This window comes from Saccostrea cucullata, unplaced genomic scaffold (assembly GCF_032062105.1).
Source record: "Saccostrea cucullata isolate Sc308-1 unplaced genomic scaffold, CSIRO_AGI_Scuc_v1 ctg10168, whole genome shotgun sequence".
Taxonomy (NCBI): Eukaryota; Metazoa; Mollusca; class Bivalvia; order Ostreida; family Ostreidae; genus Saccostrea; species Saccostrea cuccullata.
The window spans coordinates 616-22483 of record NW_026923654.1 but is presented as its reverse complement, the minus strand read 5'-3'; the positions used below and the strand labels follow the sequence as shown (position 1 = coordinate 22483).

General features: G+C 35.2%; 1 protein-coding gene across 1 annotated transcript; it reads right to left on the bottom strand.

Annotated features, from left to right (window-relative positions):
• Positions 1-362: 362 nt before the first annotated feature.
• Positions 363-21368, bottom strand: LOC134264588 (rho guanine nucleotide exchange factor 10-like; the record flags this gene model as incomplete). Its single annotated transcript, XM_062746874.1, has 19 exons — positions 363-5017; positions 5212-5380; positions 7597-7620; positions 10940-11088; positions 11201-11376; positions 11768-12033; positions 12345-12463; positions 12618-12706; positions 13021-13145; positions 13355-13470; positions 13887-14017; positions 15396-15475; positions 15915-16127; positions 16366-16458; positions 16655-16771; positions 17262-17435; positions 17727-17804; positions 20154-20320; positions 21228-21368. Coding segments are annotated over 19 exons (3431 nt in total), but the record flags the coding sequence as incomplete, so codon positions are not given.
• Between the last annotated feature and the right edge of the window lie 500 nt (positions 21369-21868).

Genomic DNA, 21868 nt, shown 5'->3' with positions numbered 1-21868 from the left:
GAGAATTCTAATTTTAAAACAAGCTTCATAATTCAAATAAAACTGCTATTAATGATGTTCTTGGACTTTCTAAAGAGCTCTTCTCTATGTATTCCATGGTAAAAAATTAATTAATCCCCCTTTTTTTGGCCCGTCATCTCCCCACAGCCATGATTTAAGTCCAGAATATATCAGATTTTATCTAGAGGCATCCATATTTTTGCCTCATCTTGTTGAATTCCACATTAAAGGTATCATGACCCTTAAAACTTAATGGTAGTTTACTATTCAGATATTAAGTTTTATCTAAAACCTGTTTCCTCAATCTGTAAGTTTTGCTTACTTTGTAGGTCACAGCAATGAGTCACAAAGTTAAGCAATATGTGAATGGTGTAAACAGCACACAATGTACAAAATTGTCATTTTAAAAATTTATTCTCATTTTGTAATCAAACAAATGTATACAAAACATATCACATAAAAAAAATTCATCCAATTTACATGATAACAGTGTTAAATATGTATTTTGTTTGTTTCAAGTGACATAAAAAGTCTATAAAAATTTTTAGGAAACATTTTTTTAAGGTAAATATTGTTAACAAGCATTCCCAATACTTCTTGGTTTGTCAATTTCAAGAAGACAAAAGAAATTCTATCTTTCAACATTTCATCATCTAGCTTAAGTATATCTAAGGAATGTGGTGTTTAGTACAAAATGTTAGCATAAAATTATCACATTTTTTTCTGCACCAGAGATATGAACACCCTGTTGTAAATATTTACAATGAATATTGCACACAAATTATCTCTCGCTCTCTCACTCTCTCTCTATATATATATTTATATACTAGTATATAAATTCTGGAACAACTTTGAATCCAAGCTTTAACTGTATATAATAGTCTACATATGATGCATTAAAATTTATTAAAAAAAAACAATTTTTTTCATGATAAAGGCACCTATGTCTTAATTCTGCATTCTCATATACAATTTTTATAATTTTGAGCTTATCAGAATATGAGGTATGTATGGCTCTAAAAATATGAATAATGTTAGTGTTTCTTGAAAAAAAAATGCTTGTTTGAAAAGTCCATCTTTATATCTCATGAAATTTTCATAAATATGTATTTACATTTCAATCAAATAATTGATTTATTTTATCAAGTATAAATTAACTAAAAAAATCAGCAAAAAATCATCTAAGTTTTCTTACCCTTTATCTGAGTTGGGTAATTGTCACAAACCATGGCAAAAATGTACCATCCTCTCCCATTCTTGTTATGGCTGAATGAAAAGAGAATTTTCCATACCTCATTAAAATTTTGGCCAATGTGAGTAAAGCAAAGTTGAAAAATGAACATTGATGTGACATTTCAATACCCAATTTTTTGTTTACTGATGATGTCAATTGCGATGGAAACAAATATTGTCATTGGCTGAACATGACATCACAGCAAAGAGGCTTAAACATCCAAGATTATGATAATTCCTGTGATTCAAGCAGCCACGGGTAGGAGAGAGCTATATGCTGACTCCAAACTGTGGCTTGAGACCATGGTGTTGGGTAGGATAAATAATTTTGAAAATCTCTTCTTCCTCATAGGTTGGAGTTCATGAGTGGATGAATTTTTGAATTACAAGAAACCTTAAAGAATAGTACTACTGCAAATCAAATTACTTTTTTTAAAAAGTGGATTTTTATCTAGTTGGATACACAGGTAATGAGGTATATATGTACAAGAACAATAACGAATCTGCCTATGGCAAATAATCATAAAAATGTTTAGAAAAAAAACAATACTGGTGTAAAAATCTAAATTAACAAATAAAAAAGCAAAGTATTTAATAATTACATGTATTCATTCATCAAATAATAATTCAATACACTCATGTTTTTCAGGTCAATTAGTAAATGAATTGGTTGACTTACATGTTTGAGATAAGATAGATTTAAAAATTGCATAATTAAACATGTATAAAGAATACCAAATATTTTGCTGGTGTTTTCCAGGTGCATAGTTCAGTGATGTAAAACTTTAAAATAAAATTTTTAAAAAGTCAACATGTTGTTTACAAAAATCCAGGTGGAAAATTCTTTTTGTAGCCAATTCTGTTTCATTCTTTTTTCTAACCTTTGTATAACCATTATCTTGACCTGATTCCAATGACCTTCACCTTTTATATTAAGTTTTCATCTCATTTGGTTCAACAGTCATGACAAAGAAAACTGCTGACCATTAGAAATTTCTTCACATCTACGTTTACAAAGAGGAAATAGTAAAAAATACATGGATTTCATAAATATTCTAAGAGTACAAGAAAAAGAATATACTCCAAGGTTCTTTAAGATAATTAAAACTTCCAAAATTCTGTGAAAATCAAGGCCTCATAATCAAAACTAGAACTGTCCAAACGTGACAAAATACCCCCCGCTGGGTTTTTTCAGAAGTAAGTTTTTCCATAATAAAGATATGTATCAAACATGAATTATGAAATTTTTCTTCCAGTGACCTTGAACTTCCCCAAATGACCTTGGGTCAAGGTCATGACACACCCTTGGGTCATGGGCAATCTTTGTGTGAAATGACAACCTACCAAGTTTATCCATAAGAAAGAAATCGACCGGACACAAATTATGAATTTTTTCTTCCCCAATGACCTTGGGTCAAGGTCATGACATACCCTTCAGTCATGGGTAATCTTTGTGTGAAATGAGAACCTACCAAGTTTATCCTTAAGAAAGAGATGGACCGGAAACGAATTAGGAAATTTTTTCTTCCAGTGACCTTGAACTTCCCCAAATGACCTTGGATCAAGGTCATGACACTACCTTAGGTCATGGGCAATCGTTTTGTGAAACGACAACCTACCAAGTTTATCCATAAGAAAGATATGGATCAGACACGAATTATGAAATTTTTCTTCCAATGACCTTGAACTTCCCCAAATGACCTTGGGTCAAGGTCATGACGCACCCTTGGGTCATGGGCAATCTTTGTGTGAAATGAGAACCTACCAAGTTTATCCATAAGAAAGATATGGACCGAACATGAATTATGAAATTTTTCTTCCATTGACCTTCAAGTTCCCCAAATGACCTTGGGTTAAGGTCATGACACACCCTTGGGTCATGGTCAATCTTTGTGTTAAATGAGAACCTACCAAGTTTATTCACAAGAAAGATATGGACCGGACACGAATTATGAAATTTTTCTTCCAGTGACCTTGAAGTTCCCAAAATGACCTTGGGTCAAGGTCATGACACACCCTTGGGTCATGGGCAATCTTTGTGTGGAGTAGTAGATTCTAATGTCCCTCTGTAAGAAATATATGGACCAGACACGATTGCACAGACAGACGGACAAGGTGATTCCTATATACCCCCCCCCAAACTTCGTTTGCGGGGGGTATAATAAAGAGAAAAGTAATTTTGAAAAAATAATGATAGTATTAACTGCACATTCACACAGTTCAAGATGTCCCATAAACAAGAGGCCCGAGGGCCTTGAATCCATTCACTGTGACCTATTTGGGCCAAGGATACCCTGTGACAATCAATGGCCAAGGGGTTCTAGAGTTATGGCCCATATTCTAAAAGGTTTATGCACACTGCACAAATGGCAACAGCATTAGCTCTTTGAGCTCTTTGAGCCTTTGGCTCAAGCAGAGCTTTCCACAATACAATCGTCAAGTAAGACTTCACTCATGAACAAATCTGGTGAACACTGACTACCACAATGTGATCCTCTAGAAACTACTGGATGTAAACTCATTAATTAAAATTAATTGTTCAGAATGTCAAACATAAAACTTGTAAATTTCATAAATAGGCTCCACTGGTTTCTCCATTAATCTCCCATTAAATACTTGAAGTGAAACAAAATATATCATAAACTTGTAAATTTCATAAATAGACTCCACTGGTTTCTCCATTAATCTCCCATTAAATACTTGAAGTGAAACAAAATATATCATTCAGCGCTGAAAATGAAAATCTGGCTCCAGTAGACTAGTACACAATGGTCGATTTCTCAGAACTTGTAAATCCACAGCATCATGGAAGCCTCGGTGCTGTGTATTTTGTGTGTCTGGGTGGCGGTCCTCCAATCTATGTAGCCGTCGCCACCGCTCACCACCACCACCGCGTTACAGTTCCTCCTCCTCAGCGTCTCGTACACCGCACTCGCATGCTCGCTACCGTGAGCTCGAAAAGACGGCCTCTGAGTAATACTTCTTTTGAAGTTTTTAAAGTTTTCTGAGACTCTTTTCTTTAGATTTACTGGTTTACCGGTCTCTGATTTTTCATCTTTACGTAGTTTGGGATTTCCTTGTGGTGAAATGTCACGTTTTAATGGTGCTTGTTCTTTTCTATAATCCTCATTTGACATTAAATCGCCATAGTACATTCTAATTTCGTTTTCATCCCCCTGAGAGCTGGTATCTGGGGTAGCAAGGTTTCTTTTGGCCAACTTCTGCATTAATTCCGTTCTTAGTGTCAAAGCTCTGCTCTGAATGTTTTCCGATTTTAAAAAATCTGCCACAGGGGATCTTGAAACTAAGTCTTCAGCTGACTTTGATTTTCGCCTATCGAGACCATTGCTTCCAATGTCAAAATTATTTTCAATTTTGGTGACCTGGGGTCCATTTGCTTTGCCCTCAGGTATCTCTTGTTCATCTTCTTTGTCTTGTTTTGGAATGTCTTCATCAACAGAATCCCTGCTTCCTTTGCGTCTCCTCACACTCGTGGCGTTCTCTCTCCACGCCAGAGATTCTGTGGACTGTAGACCCTGGGCTCTCTGCCACAGGTTTACAGTCCCGCAGTAAATGGGAATAAGGAACTGCACTGGTCCATTGTGAGAATGAAGTGATATATCTGGTCGGCCTTTGATCAGAGGTACCCCATCACGTAGCCGTGGTAAGGGGAGGGAACATACAATACCGAGGCTTGTCCCCACCCACAGTAACCCCCGGCTAGCCATCAAACTGGTCACAGTTGTAGTCTTGGGAATTTTCTCCTCAGAACTATATTTGCTCTCTGCAAATACACTTTAATCTTAATCTTACTGTAAAATGAAAAATAAAACAAAAAAGAATGCTCTTACGAAACTAAATCTACATGACCTTTATAAAAAAAATTACTAATTATTCAAATATTTGTACATTGTACAACAATTTATTTCTTAATCTAAAAAAAATGTCTTAAAAAATCTAGCAACCAACCATTCTTACCTGACATCATTCTGTCCACAGTGGACCCAATGTTAATTTCCTGAAGGTTCTCCTTGGCCTCGATGTGGTAAAGTCGGACGTAAGATTTGTCCTTGAAGGACATCCACAGGCCACAACCTGACCTGACCATTTCTGATATCACAGCGCCCCCATCACATACCAGCTGGTCCTGTATCAGTAAAGGTTTACAAGTATAAATAGAAATTAGATACAATGAAGGTCCACTGGAATTAACGTCATCTAATCACAGTCTACTTTGAAATTTTCATGAAGAAAAGAAAATAATTCATTTTGAAAACATAGGTAGTCAAAGATTACAAAGCTCACCTTTCTGAATTTTATTTATAAGTGAACGGATATCTCTCATCAAATGAATGTTCTGATAGTGCACATCTCTACATGCAACAACCAGGCAAGTTTGGTCTTTCAACCCCATCCCCCCCCCCAAAAAAAAAAACATGAAAGGAAAATGAATTGAAACTGCAAATAATTGAAATTTTCCAAGTCCAAGGGAAATTACTCTAAAATTGCTTGATCTTACCCAAAACAGAACTTGACCTAGAAATTCTTATGATAAATTTGTATACAAGATTTTATTTCAGAGTGTGCAACCCCTGCAAAGAAAATGAACAGACACTGATGGTGGACCGACAGACCGACCAACAGAGAGCAACAAAGCAATTTGTCTCCATTCTTTAAAGGAGGGAATAAAAAAATTGAATCCTTTTGCCCATGGATACTTCTTTCCAAGTTTGAGTGAAATTGGCCAAGTGGCTCTAGAGGAGAAGATGAACAAGAGGCCCATGGGCCACATCGCTCACCTGAGTAAATTGAGTAATGCAGTTCTTGACCAGATTTACCGTCTTGCTATATCTCTCGTGCTTATAACTTTAGAATCTACACTATACCCCAGGATGCTTCTACATAAGTTTCAGCTTTCCTGGCCCAGTGATTTTTGAGAAGAAGATTCCTAAAAGATTTGTTCTATATATCTCTATGTAAAATTTGGATTCCCCCGCCCTACCCCCGGGGGTCATGATTTTAACAATTTAATATCTACACTACCCAAGGATGCTTCCACATAAGATTCAGCTTTCCTGGCCCAGTGGTTCTTGAGAAGATGATTTTTAAAGATTTGTTCTATATATTTCTATGTAAAACTTGGATTCCCTATTGTGGCCCCGCCCTACCCCAGGGGGTCATGATTTTAACAATTTAATATCTACACTACCCAAGGATGCTTCCATAGAAGTTTCAGCTTTCCTGGCCCAGTGGTTCTTGAGAAGATGATTTTTAGAGATTTGTTCTATATATTTCTATGTAAAACTTGGATTCCCTGTTGTGGCCCCGCCCTACCCCTGGGGGTCATGATTTTAACAATTTATATCTACACTACCGAAGGATGCTTCCATATAAGTTTCAGCTTTCCTGGCCCAGTCAGGTTCTTGAGAAGAAGATTTTTAGAGATTTGTTCTATATATTTCTATGTAAAACTTGGATTCCCTATTGTGGCCCCGCCCTACCCCGGGGGTCATGATTTTAACAATTTAATATCTACACTACCCAAGAATGCTTTCACTTCAGTTTTAGCTTTCCTGGCCCTGTGGTTCTTGAAAAGAAAATTTTTAGAGATTTTTTCTATATATTTCTATGTAAAACTTGGATTCCCTATTGTGGCCCTGTCCAAACCCTGGGGTTCATGATTTTAACAATTTAATATCTACACTACCCGAGGATGCTTCCACATAAGTTTCAGCTTTCCTGGCCCAGTGGTTCTTGAGAAGAAGATTTTTTAATGACCCCACCCTATTTTTGTCTTTTCTTGATTATCTCCCCTTGTAAGGGGACTTGGCCCTTCATTTTGATGATTTAAACTCCCCTTTATCCAAGGATGCTTTGTACCAAGTTCGGTTAAAATTGGCCTATTGGTTCTTGAGAAAAAGTCAAAAATGTGAAAAGTTTACAGACGGACGGACAGACGGACAACAGACAAAATGTGATCAGAAAAACTCACTTGAGCCTTCGGCTCAGGTGAGCTAAAAAGTGAAATGTTTGTACCAACACCAACAACAATGCAGAAAATGACAGACATTGGACAAACTTCAATCAAAAAAGCTCACTTGAACCTTCGGCTCAGGTGAGCTAATTACAAAGAGAAAATCATTGTAGAGACTGTACATGCAATGTGAAATGGTGATTTATGAAGAGTTAATGAGAAGCAAGCATTATGAGCAGAAGCTAAAACATCGGTTGTCATTACGCTCCATTAATATAATTTAGAGGGAAGAGAATTAAGAAGCGAAAAAGCAGTTTTTGAGCTTGATGACAAAAGTAATTTGATTTTAAAGTGAAGTATGAATATTAATAATAAAATATATCCCTCACCCATTGTAAAAATTGTTTTCTGTTCTGTAAAGGTGCAATATCAAATCAACAAGTCTGAGTAAAATGTCTGTATTCTATTTCGTTCTGAATTCTTGTTATACAAAGTGACAGCTCTTGTTCTACAAGGAATATATATTTTGTTTCTTCATGTTTGCTAATGTATTTGCTATATGAAGTAGGTTTTTATATGGTTTCACTGGCTTTTTTAACATGCATTTTAACCTATCTGTTGTCTGAATCCAATATGATCTATAACACTAAAAAAATAAAACAAATCTGATAGAAATTAAAATAAATAAATTGCCTTATTAATTGGAAAATTGTAAATGCATGCATACTATAATAAACAGCAGTAATCATATTGCAAGTATGTACAGTGTATATATGTATACTGTAGGCGTACATTTTTCCGCGTGGTATAAATTTAAGCTATGTACGCAGTCACAAATTTTCCACGAAAAATATTAATATAATTGCAAGACATATAGTGACAGTCTAGGAAATCCGCGTAAATTTCTACACGCGGATTAAACAGAAATTGAGATTCCGCGGAATTATGACCCCCTGGAAAAAAATACTTCTACAGTATTTAAAAGTGAAAATCCAAAAATATCACAAAACATTTCAAAACATTTAAAATGTGTATATACATTGTAGCATGCATTCAAAGAAAACTAAATTTGGACCAATGCTATGTTTATGTAAACAAGAGGCCCAAGGGCCTTGAATCGCTCTTCTGATAAATTGTACAACCTATCACTTGTATTTGAAGCCTCTAACCATAAGTATCCTACTAAAGACCCAAGTTGCATCACCTGACAAAGTTTGATGATTCTTAGCCAATTAGAACTACTTTTTTGTCTACATTCTTGGAAATCACAAAATGCATCAAGTGACAAAGTTTGATTATTCTAAGCCAATAAATACCTAAGATACTTAAATATAGCCATAAAATGTCGAAAGTAGGTCATTGTGACCTACATTTTAGTTGACATTTTTCAGAGTCCCAAGATGCATCTGCTGACCAAGTTTGATAATTCTAAGCCAATAAATACCTGAGATATTAAAAAGTAGGTCACTGTGACCTACTCTTTGGTCAACATTCTCAGAAAACCCAAGATGCATCAACTGACAAAGTATGATGATTCTAAACCAATAAGTACCAGAGATACTTAAATATAGCCATAAAATGTCGAAAGTAGGTCATCGTGACCTACATTTTGGTTGACATTTTTTAGAGTCCCAAGATGCATCTGCTGACCAAGTTTAATAATTCTAAGCCAATAAATACCTGAGATATTCAAAAGTAGGTCACCATGACCTACTTTTAGGTCGACATTCTCCGAAAATCCAAGATGCATCAACTGACAAAGTATGATGATTCTAAATCGATAAGTATTAGAGATACATAAATATAGCCATAAAATGTCAAAAAGTAGGTCATCGTGACCTACTTTTTGGTCGACATTCTCTGAAAACCCAAGATGCATCAACTGACAAAGTTTGATGATTCTAAGCCAATAAGTACCAGAGAATACTTAAATATAGCCATAAAATGTCGAAAGTAGGTCATCCTGACCTACATTTTGGTTGAAATTTTTTAGAGTCCCAAGATGTATCTGCACCAAGTTTGATAATTCTAAGCCAATAAATACCTGAGATATTAAAAAGTAGGTCACCATGACCTACTTTTATGTCGAAATTCTCCGAAAACCAAAGATGCATCAACTGACAAAGTATGATGATTCTAAACCAATAAGTACTAGAGATACTTAAATATAGCCATAAAATGTCAAAAGTAGGTCACCGTGACCTACTTTTTGGTCGACATTCTCCGAAAACCCAAGGTGCATCAACTGACAAAGTTTGATGATTCTAAGCCAATAAGTACCAGAGATACTTAAATATAGCCATAAAATGTCGAAAGTAGGTCACTGTGACCTAAATTTTGGTCGTCACTATCCGAAAATCCAAGATGCATCAACTCACAAAGTTTGATGATTCTAAGCCAATAAATACCTAAGATACTTAAATATAGCCATAAAATGTCGAAAGTAGGTCACCCTGACCTACATTTTGGTCGACATTTTTCAGAGTCCCAAGATGCATCTCCTGACCAAGTTTGATGATCATAGGTTTGAAGGTAATCAAAATATGCCTTTTAAACAATTTGAAAACAAATGCCTGCAAAATTCTAAAAGTAGGTCACTGTGACCTACTTTTTCTTAAATATGTTTTAAGGTCCCATGATGCAGCAACTTACAAGATTTGATGATTCTAACCCTTTCAGTGCCTGAAATAATGGGATTAAATGTTTTGAAAAGGATAAGTCATAAAGTTCAAAAAGTAGGTCACGGTGACCTACTTTTAAGTTGACATTGTTTAAGGACCCAAGATGCATCAACTGACTAAGTTTGATGATCATAGGCCTTAAAGTATCCAAAATATGCCTTTAAATCAATTTGAAAACAAATGCCCGCAAAATTTAAAAAGTAGGTCACCGTGACCTACTTTTGAGTTAACATGATGTGAAGTCCTAAGATGCATCAACTTACAAGATTTGATGATCCTAGTCCTTATAGTAAGCAAAATATGAACATTTTTATCAATTGTAAATTTAGGTCAACTTTAAAGTGACCTTGAGACCACGCCCTTTGCCCCAGGGTCATGCCTTGAACAATTTTAAATCTTCAACAAATCCTGATCCTTGTATGTAAGTTTGGTGAAAATCTGCCTGGTGGTTCTGGAGAAGAAGATTTTTTAGCAACCAGTATTTTTTGTTTTGTTTTCCTGATTATCTCCCCTTGATTCAGGGTCCCAACCCTTATTTTAGTATAAATGGTAGCCCTTGGGCCAAGGATACCCTGTGACAAATTTGACACTGATTGGCCAAGGGGTTCTTGAGTTATGGCCCATATTCTAAAAAGTTAACGCACACCGCACGACGCACACCGCACAAATGGCCATAGCATTAGCTCTTTGAGCCTTTGGCTCAGAAGAGCTAAAAAAAAACAAACAATATAAATCCAGTTTATAAATTACTAGTAAAACTGTAGCTACATCCATGGTACAGTATTGATGCTTAATAAATATGATAAACAAGCTTATTGCAAAAACCATGCTATAACAATTATATATTTTTTAATATTAAGTACAAATTAGGCCTAATAAGAAACTAGCTGATTCTTTTAAAGAGACATAAATATTTATTTTTTTTGCCTACATTGGCTGGCTATAGCAATGTTTAACTGAGTACTGATACAAAAAGAATGCAAATAAGAATTTCTGAATACAATAAGCAACTGCTATATTAAATTTTGCGGTAATGAACATTAAACATTACCTTGAACTGATTTTCGTCCACCGGAATGATGTAAATTGTGTCGCTACATGCCACCCATATTTCATCCTCTATAGCTATGATACAGGAGATGGGCATGTCACATCCTATCTCTACTATACTGGGGGCTTCCACTTTCCACTTCCCAGTTGCTGAAGAGAGAAAAAACATGAGTATAAGATTGCAAACCTTGGCTTACTGTATATATGTCCATTTTAATGAGGTTATGTTAATCACCACTTCTTCCATGAAATCATGACTTACTATCGTCTCTGTCATAAATAATTAGTTTTCCGTCCCTGAGTCCAACAAACACTCTGTCATCTGCGTATTTCATTGCCACGGCAATGCCATGACAGTAGAATTTACTGCGAGGTTTTCGTCCACCAGTGGTAAAATTTCTCACTCCATTCTCATCCAACAGACTGTATACCAGTATCCTTAAAAGAGTTGATGTACAAGAAATCATTGGTGGTGTCAGCAACCTTTAATTTGATATACACTGTCATAAAGAGACCCTGAAAGACTTCTGAGAATTGTGGAGTTTCTCAACATAGCAACATCCCGGGGTTACTCTGGTACCAGGGAACTGGGAATTTACATTTTTCTTATGAGAGATAATTGTCTACCATAATCATACTAACAATTTTCTAAAGATGCAGATAGAAGTTTTACCAACAAAACAAAAGACATAGTAATGGGCCATAAGAGTGACTTAGGTCACTTAACAATATCATGTCCCTTACAAAGAACAAGGAACATACTACTAAAATAAAACTGATCAAATAAGCCACTTTAATCAGTCCACCATCTACTCTAGCGTCTACTCACTCGCATTTTTCAGTGGACATCCAAATTGTGTCCTCTACAAAGGGTTCATCTTGTTCTGTCAGTGAGATGGCTGGGACTGTTTCCACGGTAACGATCTCAGTGTCTGCTGCCTTGAAGGACTCAATAAGAGCGAGTCTAGTGGTCTGGACCGACACCAGGGAGACCTGCGCCCGAGTTTCTGACGTTGTGACAACCCAAAGGTGCTGCAAACTGTTGTCAGAGTTACCTCCCCCATCAGACAGGTATACAGGGACAGCACACTTTACCTGGTAGAAAACAATAATTTTTCTTCAGATCCTTATTGAATATCAACAAGACCGACTGCATTGAAACATATCTCCCCCAAGAAAGAGTTACATAAATCAACTAAATCTGTGAACAAGCCTTGATTAGAAAGAACTTTCCGATAATGTGCCTTTTACAATAACTTTCAATTAGTTTCATCCAATAGAGGATGATGAATTGAATCAGAAAATGCATTTAGCACTCTTGAACATATCTAATGCCTCAACTAAAGTAAAATAGAAATATCTGATATAATATTATTGTTTGATTGATTACAGTGTGATGTAGATACCTTGGTGAAGTGTTTGGGCAGGTCTACAGACATGTGCTTGACATACATGGCTGGTTGGTGAATAGATTTTGGTTTCCCAGATACACCTGACATGAACCAGCTGGGATTGTTCAGTGGGTCTAAAAATAGATTTATTACATCCAATCAGATCTTCAAGAAATTTACATACATATATGTATATTGTATATAATTAATGAATTTTCTACACAATATCACAATATATGCCTGATCCTATTCCGAAATGGAAGCATACAATGATTTGATACTACATACCTTTAGTAAGTTTTGTCATGATAAAGTCAATGCTCCATTCCTGTTTTATTTCTGGTGAAGTGGTTTGGAAAATACTCCTATACTCTTTCCTGTCAAGTAATGCAAATTATCACTTATTAATGAATTTCAATACACAACCATTCAACAGAATCTTAACCCTAGTAATTGGCTGTGTGTCTGTCAGTATTGTTCTACTTACCCACCATACTTGGCGTCCTGCTGGGTGATAGTAGAACTATTGAGAACTTGGAGTTGTTGGTCTTTAGTTTGACTGTATGTCTGTCCGTAGTGTTTTACTTACCCACCATACTTGGCGTCCTGTAAGGTGATAGTGGAACTATTGAGAACTTGGAGTTGTTGGTCTTTAGTTTGACTGTATGTCTGTCCGTAGTGTTTTACTTACCCTCCATACTTGGCGTCCTGTAGGGTGATAGTGGAACTATTGAGGACTTGGAGTTGTTGGTCTTTGGCCTGGATTTTTAACTGTAGATCTGCCTTGGCTTCTTGAATTTTCTCCTCTGTTATACACTAATATAGATCACCAAGACAATTATTTCATCAGTATAGTACACATATTTCAAACTGGGTAATAAAGTTTCTTCTTTGTATAAAATAAGAATGAGAAATAAATAATACGGAACAAGTCTTATGTACATATTGATAGAATTTTTTTTAAAGATATAATGGCCAGAAATTGCACAGAATTTGAAAAGGCTAAGAGTAATATTTTCCAGTACCTCGTAGGAGAGTTTGAGAGAGTTGACCAATGTGCTGATTTGTCCAAGGACGGTCACATCATGCATCATATCACTGATGTCACTGTGAAGGTTAAAAAGGTCATCCTCTTTACACTCTGCAGAATATATAGTGCAAATTAACATCATTAAAAATTACTTCAGCCTAATCAATAAATTTTAGAGAAAATGCATACATGTAAAACGTATAAATAGTTTTACAGTCAAAGGACATATTTTATTCGCCACTTCTGCACAAATAGCGTCACGTTTTCTCAAATGTTTTGTAAAGTAGGGCTGAGTGCTATTATTAGACAACAGATTTTCCCTTCCTTTTTTTATCTTTGTGTTGTAATACTCAAATTGATGACGTATACACAATATATTTGCCCTCAGCTTTATTGTTTGTCGATAAATTTATGTAAAAACAACATGGGTGGGTCAGAAGGGGGAAGAATTAGATAATAAATGGGGAAAGAATTAGAAACATCTACCAACAACAGATGTTTGTTGACTGAATTTGTTATTGACTTACCTACAACAGGTGTCTGAATACTGAATTTGTTGGAGTTGACTCTCAAAATACTTTGCATGTCAGGAGTGATAGCAGTATCCTTTAATTCCAATTCATGTATAGGTTTCATCCACTTCACTTTCTGATTATTCCTGTAAATCAAAAATATAACTAGAACTGTCCAAACGGGACAAAATACCCCCCGCTGGGTTTTTCAGAAGTAAATTTTTCCATAAGAAAGATACGTATCAAACATGGATTATGAAATTTTTCTTCCAGTGACCTTAAAATTCCCCAAATGACCTTTGGTCAAGGTCATGACACACCCTTGGGTCATGAGCAATCTTTGTGTGAAATGAGAACCTACCAAGTTTATCCATAAGAAAGATATAGACCGGACACGAATTATGAAATTTTTCTTCCAGTGACCTTGAAGTTCACCAAATGACCTTGGGTCAAGGTCATGACACACCCTTGGGTCATGGGCAATCTTTGTGTGAAATGAGAACCTACCAAGTTTATCCATAAGAAAGATATAGACCGGACAGGAATTAAGAAATTTTTCTTCCAGTGACCTTAAAGTTCCCCAAATGACCTTGGGTCAAGGTCAACACACCCTTAGGTCATGGGCAATCTTTGTGTGAAATGAGAATCTACCAAGTTTATCCATAAGAAAGATATGGACCGGACACGAATTATGAAATTTTTCTTCCAGTGACCTTGAAGTTCCCCAAATGACCTTGGGTCAAAGTCAAGACACACCCTTGGGTCATGGGCAATCTTTGTGTGAAATGAGAACCTACCAAGTTTATCCATAAGAAGGATATGGACCGGACACGAATTATGAATTTTTTCTTCCAGTGACCTTGAAGTTCCCCAAATGACCTTGGGTCAAGGTCATGACACACCCTTGGGTAATGGGCAATCTTTGTGTGAAATGAGAACCTACCAAGTTGATTCATAAGAAAGATATTGACCGGACACAAATAATGAAATTTTTCTTCCAGTGACCTTGAAGTTCCCCAAATGACCTTGGGTCAAGGTCATGACACACCCTTGGGTCATGGGCAATCTTTGTGTGGAGTAGTAGATTCTAATGTCCCTCCGTAAGAAAGATATGGACCAGACACGATTGCACAGACGGACAGCTAGACGGACGGACAGACGGACGGACAGCTAGAAAGACAGACGGACACAGTGATTCCTATATACCCCCCAAACTTTGTTTGCAGGGGGTATAATTAAGATGGTTCATAAATAATACCTCTAATTAAAAAGTTAAACAGTAAATTCTGAAATAATTTTTCATTTTAATGTTCAGAAATATCCTCATGATCTTATATTTTAGAAACATTTTATTTGGTTATGATTAAGGTAATACTAGTCCCTGTATTTACATGTATAATTCTTCACAGTTTTTGACTCAAATAATTCATAAACTGCATAAATATCCATGCTTAAAGATTTCTTGAGCCTGGTGTAAAATGACACACAAATAAAAAAAAGTCAAAATATCTAAAAGAAACCAACCCCTGAACAGAGCAGCAGATAATGCAGTCATCCAGTAGGTAGAGCTTCCTGACCTTAGTGGCAACACTTCTGTCTTGGCTCTATAAAATACCGTACAAAGTATTTATAGCTATTTTTATAATTTATCATTAAGGTTCACTGCCCCTGTGTTAAGAGAGGTAACTCTCACTGGGACATGATTATATTTTTTTTCACTGTTGTGTAAAATTCAAAGGTGATTTCTTTCTAATTTAGCCCTGAGAGGTATACTGAAATTATGTGCATTTTTACTTGTAAGTTAAATTTCTTCTTGAAAAAGTAAATAAAGGAATGATGGACCTTGTATCCATTTGCCTTTTTTTCTGAATATATAAATACACAAATGAATTTATAATTCTATTTAAAAATCATTAAATTTGATATGTGCTAATGAGATTGTTTCCATGGCAACAACCTCTGAATTTGATCTTTTTTAAAACTGTCAAAACTATGAAGAAAATCCCATTGCAATTAAAGAAAGTTAAAAAAAATAATCCTTACCATTTCCTCCATGTCATCTTGTCTGACAAGACGCGGCTGTTTCTCTCCAGGAACCTTAAAGTTAAGGACCTTTTGTAGTTTTTTGGCCTGGAAGAGTTCCTCAGACTCCCGCTTCCGCTCATTAAGGATGTGTGTGACATTCTCCAGATCTGTCAGAGCTGTCTGGAGAGAGGACCGGTCATGATGGTGGTGTGGGGTATACTTCAACAAATCCTGTTAATAATTTTAAAGTTATTATTATGAATTGATTTTTTTTCATAAAATATACAACCCTGATCTTGTTCATGTGTCTCACATTAACCTTCAACAGTTGTGTTACCTTTATTAGTTGTCTTTCTTACCCTTTGTCAGTTGTCATACTTAAGCCCTCATCCAATGTCTTACTGTGACCTTCATTAGTCATATTCTCTTAACCTAATCAGTTGTCCTATACTGGTACTTTAACGCTTACCTTAATGAGCATGATGAACTGAGGAAACCTTTGGATTGGTTTTACCATCAGACCAAACAGGTTTAAGCGGTCCACACTTCTCTTTGACATGTTCTGTAGAAGGAGAAAAATATCAAAATTAACTACTGAAAATATACTGGTAATTTGTATCATACTAGAATTCAGTTTAGATAAAAATTTTCTTGTCAAACCTTGAAATTAATCTGATAAATTATTACTTTTGGGTTATAAGTGAGATTATCTTCTTAATTCACACAACATTAAGAAATGCAGTAAGAATTGCACTTACATTAAGGAATTCTTCTAAGCCTGGCTTAGATACTTGAGCTGCCTTAATTTCCTCCATAGTCATAGCAAAGTTATTCACATATTCACTGTACACATTCACAACCATGTCTCTAGAAAACTAAAGGGGCATGGCATGTAAAAAAAAATGTCAAAAAATAACAGGCAATATCAAAAACGATCTTTTCATTGTAGAAATTTAAATTTATTTTCTGTATTGAAAAATACAACAAAATTCTTCATATTTCAGCATTGAATATGACAAAAGTTATATGTGTCAGTCCATTTTCGTGTTGGGCAAATGCACATATCATAAGGTACATAGATAGATGACAAATGCTTGTGCGAGATCAATAAAAAATATTTCTTATTCATAATTTAGATTAGTCCTTCTGTTCCATGACTTTTTATTTTATCAAGATGACCCAATGCATCTATCCAGTGTCAAAGTGTAAAGCATAAATATTTACATGTAATGATGTACATAAAACCTATCAGCAGCAATATGTTTGCATCACTTGATAAAAGTCAACTATTCTATGTATTTGCTATTGCATACTACAACAATTGCAACATTTTACAAATGTTATAAATCTCTGATTTCTCCTTACTGAAGCTGTGAATATTCCCCCAATTTTCTCCTCCGTGTACCATTTAGATACACTTTCTGCCAACTCTATCTGGAACATCATATGGTGATGGAGAATTTCCTGGGCTTTTGAGAAAACCACTCGAACACACTCTTTGTCCAGGTTATATTTGAACAGGATATCACTCTTGTAGTCCTATTGGGTGGATAATTATGTATCATTAGTTAGGAGATTTTATTAAACTAACATAAAACTGACTTTAATATTGATCAGCACTTTGGTAAAATATGTAAAGGAAATACATAATGAAAGATCTTGAATCTTTTTCATGATATTGTAATTTGTAATTGAATTCACAGTTTACAATCAAGTATTTATGGCACAAGGTCCAGCATAATAAAATGTCATGGTCTTTTTAATTCATGTAGGAACAGAAGTGCTTACAGTTTTAATTTCAACAAACTTCCATTGAGATGAGATACTTACATTGACAATTCTACTGAGTGAATCCATGTAGGATTTCTCACTGTCTATAATGTTCCTCACCACGTGAGCTTTCTTCTCCTGTAAATAAAAAAATTTAAAGAAATCTTTTTATGGAAATAGATCTAAAGTTACTGCCATTCTGTTCAATAAAAGTATTATCATATCTGTTCTTTAATTAGCAGCCTGAACTAGCTTACAGAGACTAGAGTTTTGTATGGGTGTATACATGGTACTGATTTGCTGATATATTGACAAGTTACATATATTTGTTTCTACATTTACTTAGTCAAAGACATTGTTAAATTCATCACATTTACATGAAAAGCATGGCAAATCAGTAATAAAAGCCTTTATCTATGCCTGGGATACATCTAATATAATGAATATACAATAATCATTATTAAACAATATTATTTTTATTGTGTAATTCAATAAAATTGATTGGTTTGGTGTATTTCACGTGTTAAATTATATTTTGCCAATAAAGACTTGAGTTACTAAGAAGAGAAAAGGGAAAATCCAAGATTTGTTTTACTGATTATGATTAGTTCATGATCGAAAATTTTAGCCAATGAAAATCGTTCTATGTGCTCGGTCGATATGCTTTTCTGTGAAGTCGAAATATCTATGGATCGACCTCATCAAAGGGCTATATTTATATAAAAGCAATGGTCATGTGAAGTTACCCATAGATACTTTAGCTAGCATCTTTTTTTTTTTTTTTAGATTATCCTAAATGATTCATTGAAAAAAAATTCTAGAGCAGTCTACAGTATTAAAATAAAATTCCCATTCTCTATCTTTTAATAAAATGTTGTGGAACTGCCCATGTGACCAGTACCTAAAGAATGATCTTTTTAAGCATTCTGTCATTGTGTAGACTTAGTTAAAAGCATGGCAAAAATGATGCCATATGACCAGATATGGCTCGTGTAAATCCACTAAATACTCTTGGCTCTATGTGAGATAGCTTTTTGGATTATTGAATATCACAATACAGGGTATATTGATTTATACTCACTCCTGACTTCCTAACTTCATCAAACTGAGCAGTGAAGATGTTTATCTGCATTAAATGTATGCAATGATATAATTTTAGCAAAAGTTGAAAAAGAGTCAAGTATTTTAAATACCATCACCCACCTATTCTTCAGGTATTTAACCCTTTTTTCTCTTGGTCTCCTGGTGTTTGAGATAATGAGGTTTGACTGTAGGTTGCAATAAGAGAACATATTGCATAGTTTGACGAATTTGTAAATTATTTATAATTGAACATATTTTAACCATTAAACTTCCTTATTTGTTGTAAGGGTGTTTACATTTATTTCAATATTTGTTTATTCACATCACACATCACACACATATATAGCTTGTATTGATGGATTGACTATTATGTACTTTTATAATAATTTGTTTAAAAAAAAAAACAAAACAGTTTGCGACTTTAAAATTTTTATAGGTTTGCAATGATTTATGTAAAACCTTAAATATGTTCATATATCTTTTTTTAGTGTACTAGTGATTAGGATCTCCAGGTGAAGAAAGAATGGTTGTATACAGTAAATTCCTAAATATACATGTGGAATTAATTATCGTGTAATTTCGCAAGAAGCACCGCATGCGAAATAAAATTACTCGCCTTTATTTTTTTTGTGCTGAAATCTATGTAAAATCTCATGATCAAGCGTTCATTCGCAAATAATTATTCTTGCGATTTGCTGCTGAAGAGCACATTTGAGATAATAAGTACTCACCAAAAATAAGGAATCTACAGTAAGTCCCTCACAAACACTAATTAAATCTTTTTTCGGACCTTCTGGAGACATGTCATAAATGACATTTGATTTTTCTTTGATACCCAAAGGTGTCAACTTTGAAATCAAAATTATCTGAGCTTATGTGTTAAACCCTCTTCAGACATTATCAGTCCTATTCATTACCTCTTCCATTGTCAGTCCCTCTGGGGAGGGAGGGAGACAAGGGGACGGGTATTCTTAACTTGTGACATTATAAGTCCTATATAATACCTATTCCCTTATCAGCCCCTCTAGGGAGGGTGGGAGACAAGGGAGAAGGTATGCTTCGTGATCCTTTTTCAGTTCTATTCATTACCTGTTCCTTTGTCAGCTCCTCTGGGGAGGATGGGAGACAAGGGGGTGGGTGTTTTTCTAGATCTCTTCTGATATGATTACCCCTTTGTTTTAACCTGTACCTTTTTCAGTCCTATTTATCATGTTTATTACCTGTTCCTTTGTCAGCCCCTCTGGGGAGGGTGGTACACGAGGGGGGGGGGGGTTTCTAGATCTCTTCTGAAGTGATTACTCCTGTATTTATTACCTGTTCCTTTGTCAGCTCCTCTGGGGAGGGTGGGAGACAAGGGGGTGGGTGTTTTTCTAGATCTCTTGTGACATCAGTCCTATTTATTACCTGTTCCTTTGTCAGTCCCTCTGGGGAGGGTGGGAGACAAGGCGGTGGGTGTTTCTCTAGGTTTATGTTGACAGGTTTGACTGGACACTCCTCCTCGGGTGAAGCTCGTCGTAACTTGGAGGGGTCAGGAAGTGGGGGAAGTGGTTTATCGGGGTACTCCAATGTCCCTGTAAATTTAATTAAGTACAAATTATAAATAACAGGCAATCAGTAATAACTTATGTTGACAAAACACTCTCCCCTTCCAAAAAGACATTTATTGAACTACATTTGGACAGATTTTATTTCCCTTCTTCAGAGGATGCTTTGTGGTACATGTAACTTATATGGCCTGATGGCTCAGATCTCGAAAGTTGTGAAGTTAACTGTTGTAAGATGCATTTTTTATGATATATCTTTATGATAACCTGAGTATCACAGTACAGAATTTTAACTTTTCCCACCAATATTAAGTGTTCTTCCTTGAATCTCAATGATAAGTCAATATATAGTTACATGTATTTGTCAGAATAAAACTATGCTTTTAATTAATTTTACTAAATTTTAAATAAAACAAGAGATGTTTGGAAAACACTTTTGCTCTCCCTCCCCCAAAATTATTGGAATTTTTCAAAGTCCAAGGGGCATAACTCTGTTCCAAATTGCTCAATTTTACCCAAAACAGAACTTGATTTAGATATTTATATAATAAATCTGTATACAAAATTTCATTAAAGCATGTGCAACCTCTGCAAGAAAATGAACGAAAACTGCAAATAATTGGAATTTTTCTAAGTCTAAGGGGCATAACTCTGTCAAAATTGGCTCAATCATACCCAAAACAGAACTTGCCTATGATATTCTTATGATAAATCTCTTTACCACATTTCATTTCATTATGTGCAATCTATAATGAACAGAAAATTGGTGGACCAACAGACCAACTGACAGGCAGCAGCAATGCAATAGCCTCCGTTCCTCGAAGGGGGGTATAAATATTTATAAATAAAACACAACTGCTGTCAAGTAAATTAATATACAGATGATTCCGATCAATATAAATTCACATCATTACTTTTTTTAATGGACACTGACCATTTTCTTCCTCCTCAGAGCTCTCCCTGCTGAAATCTGACCCCCAGGATAATGCGCTGTTAATGGTCGAGGACCGGGGGTCACTGGGACTGGACTGTCGACCCACTGGCTCGTAGAACTCCTCACTACTCTCATCAGCAACTGTCAAAAAATTACATTAATAGTAAAAACCAAAAAATTATTTCAGTTTGGAAACTGAATTCAAATATCATCATAATTAGCCGAGATAAACATTATAAGGATCAAGATACAGTGGTGACCTTCATCTTGGTGACCTTGAGATTGTCCTTCATTGACATTTCCAAAACTGAATCTTAGATAATTAATTAATTCTTCCTGTAACTGTGCATTATTATACATTTCTCCACAATATTTGGAGCATCCTTTTTCCACTAATTCATATTATTTGATTTTAGATGATCATTCAACAAACTGGTCCTCTTCAAGAAACGCCATTATTAGCTTCGATAATTAATTAAATCATCCAGTAAACAATAACTTCCTAGCCTGCTCAAAAAATATCTTTGCTAATATTTCTGAGACTGTTTCTTTTATGAGGAGATCATTCTTCCTTTAACTGTGTATGCATAGTCACAATTTCAAAACCTCTTTCATTCTAAAAATTAATTTAGGAAAAAATC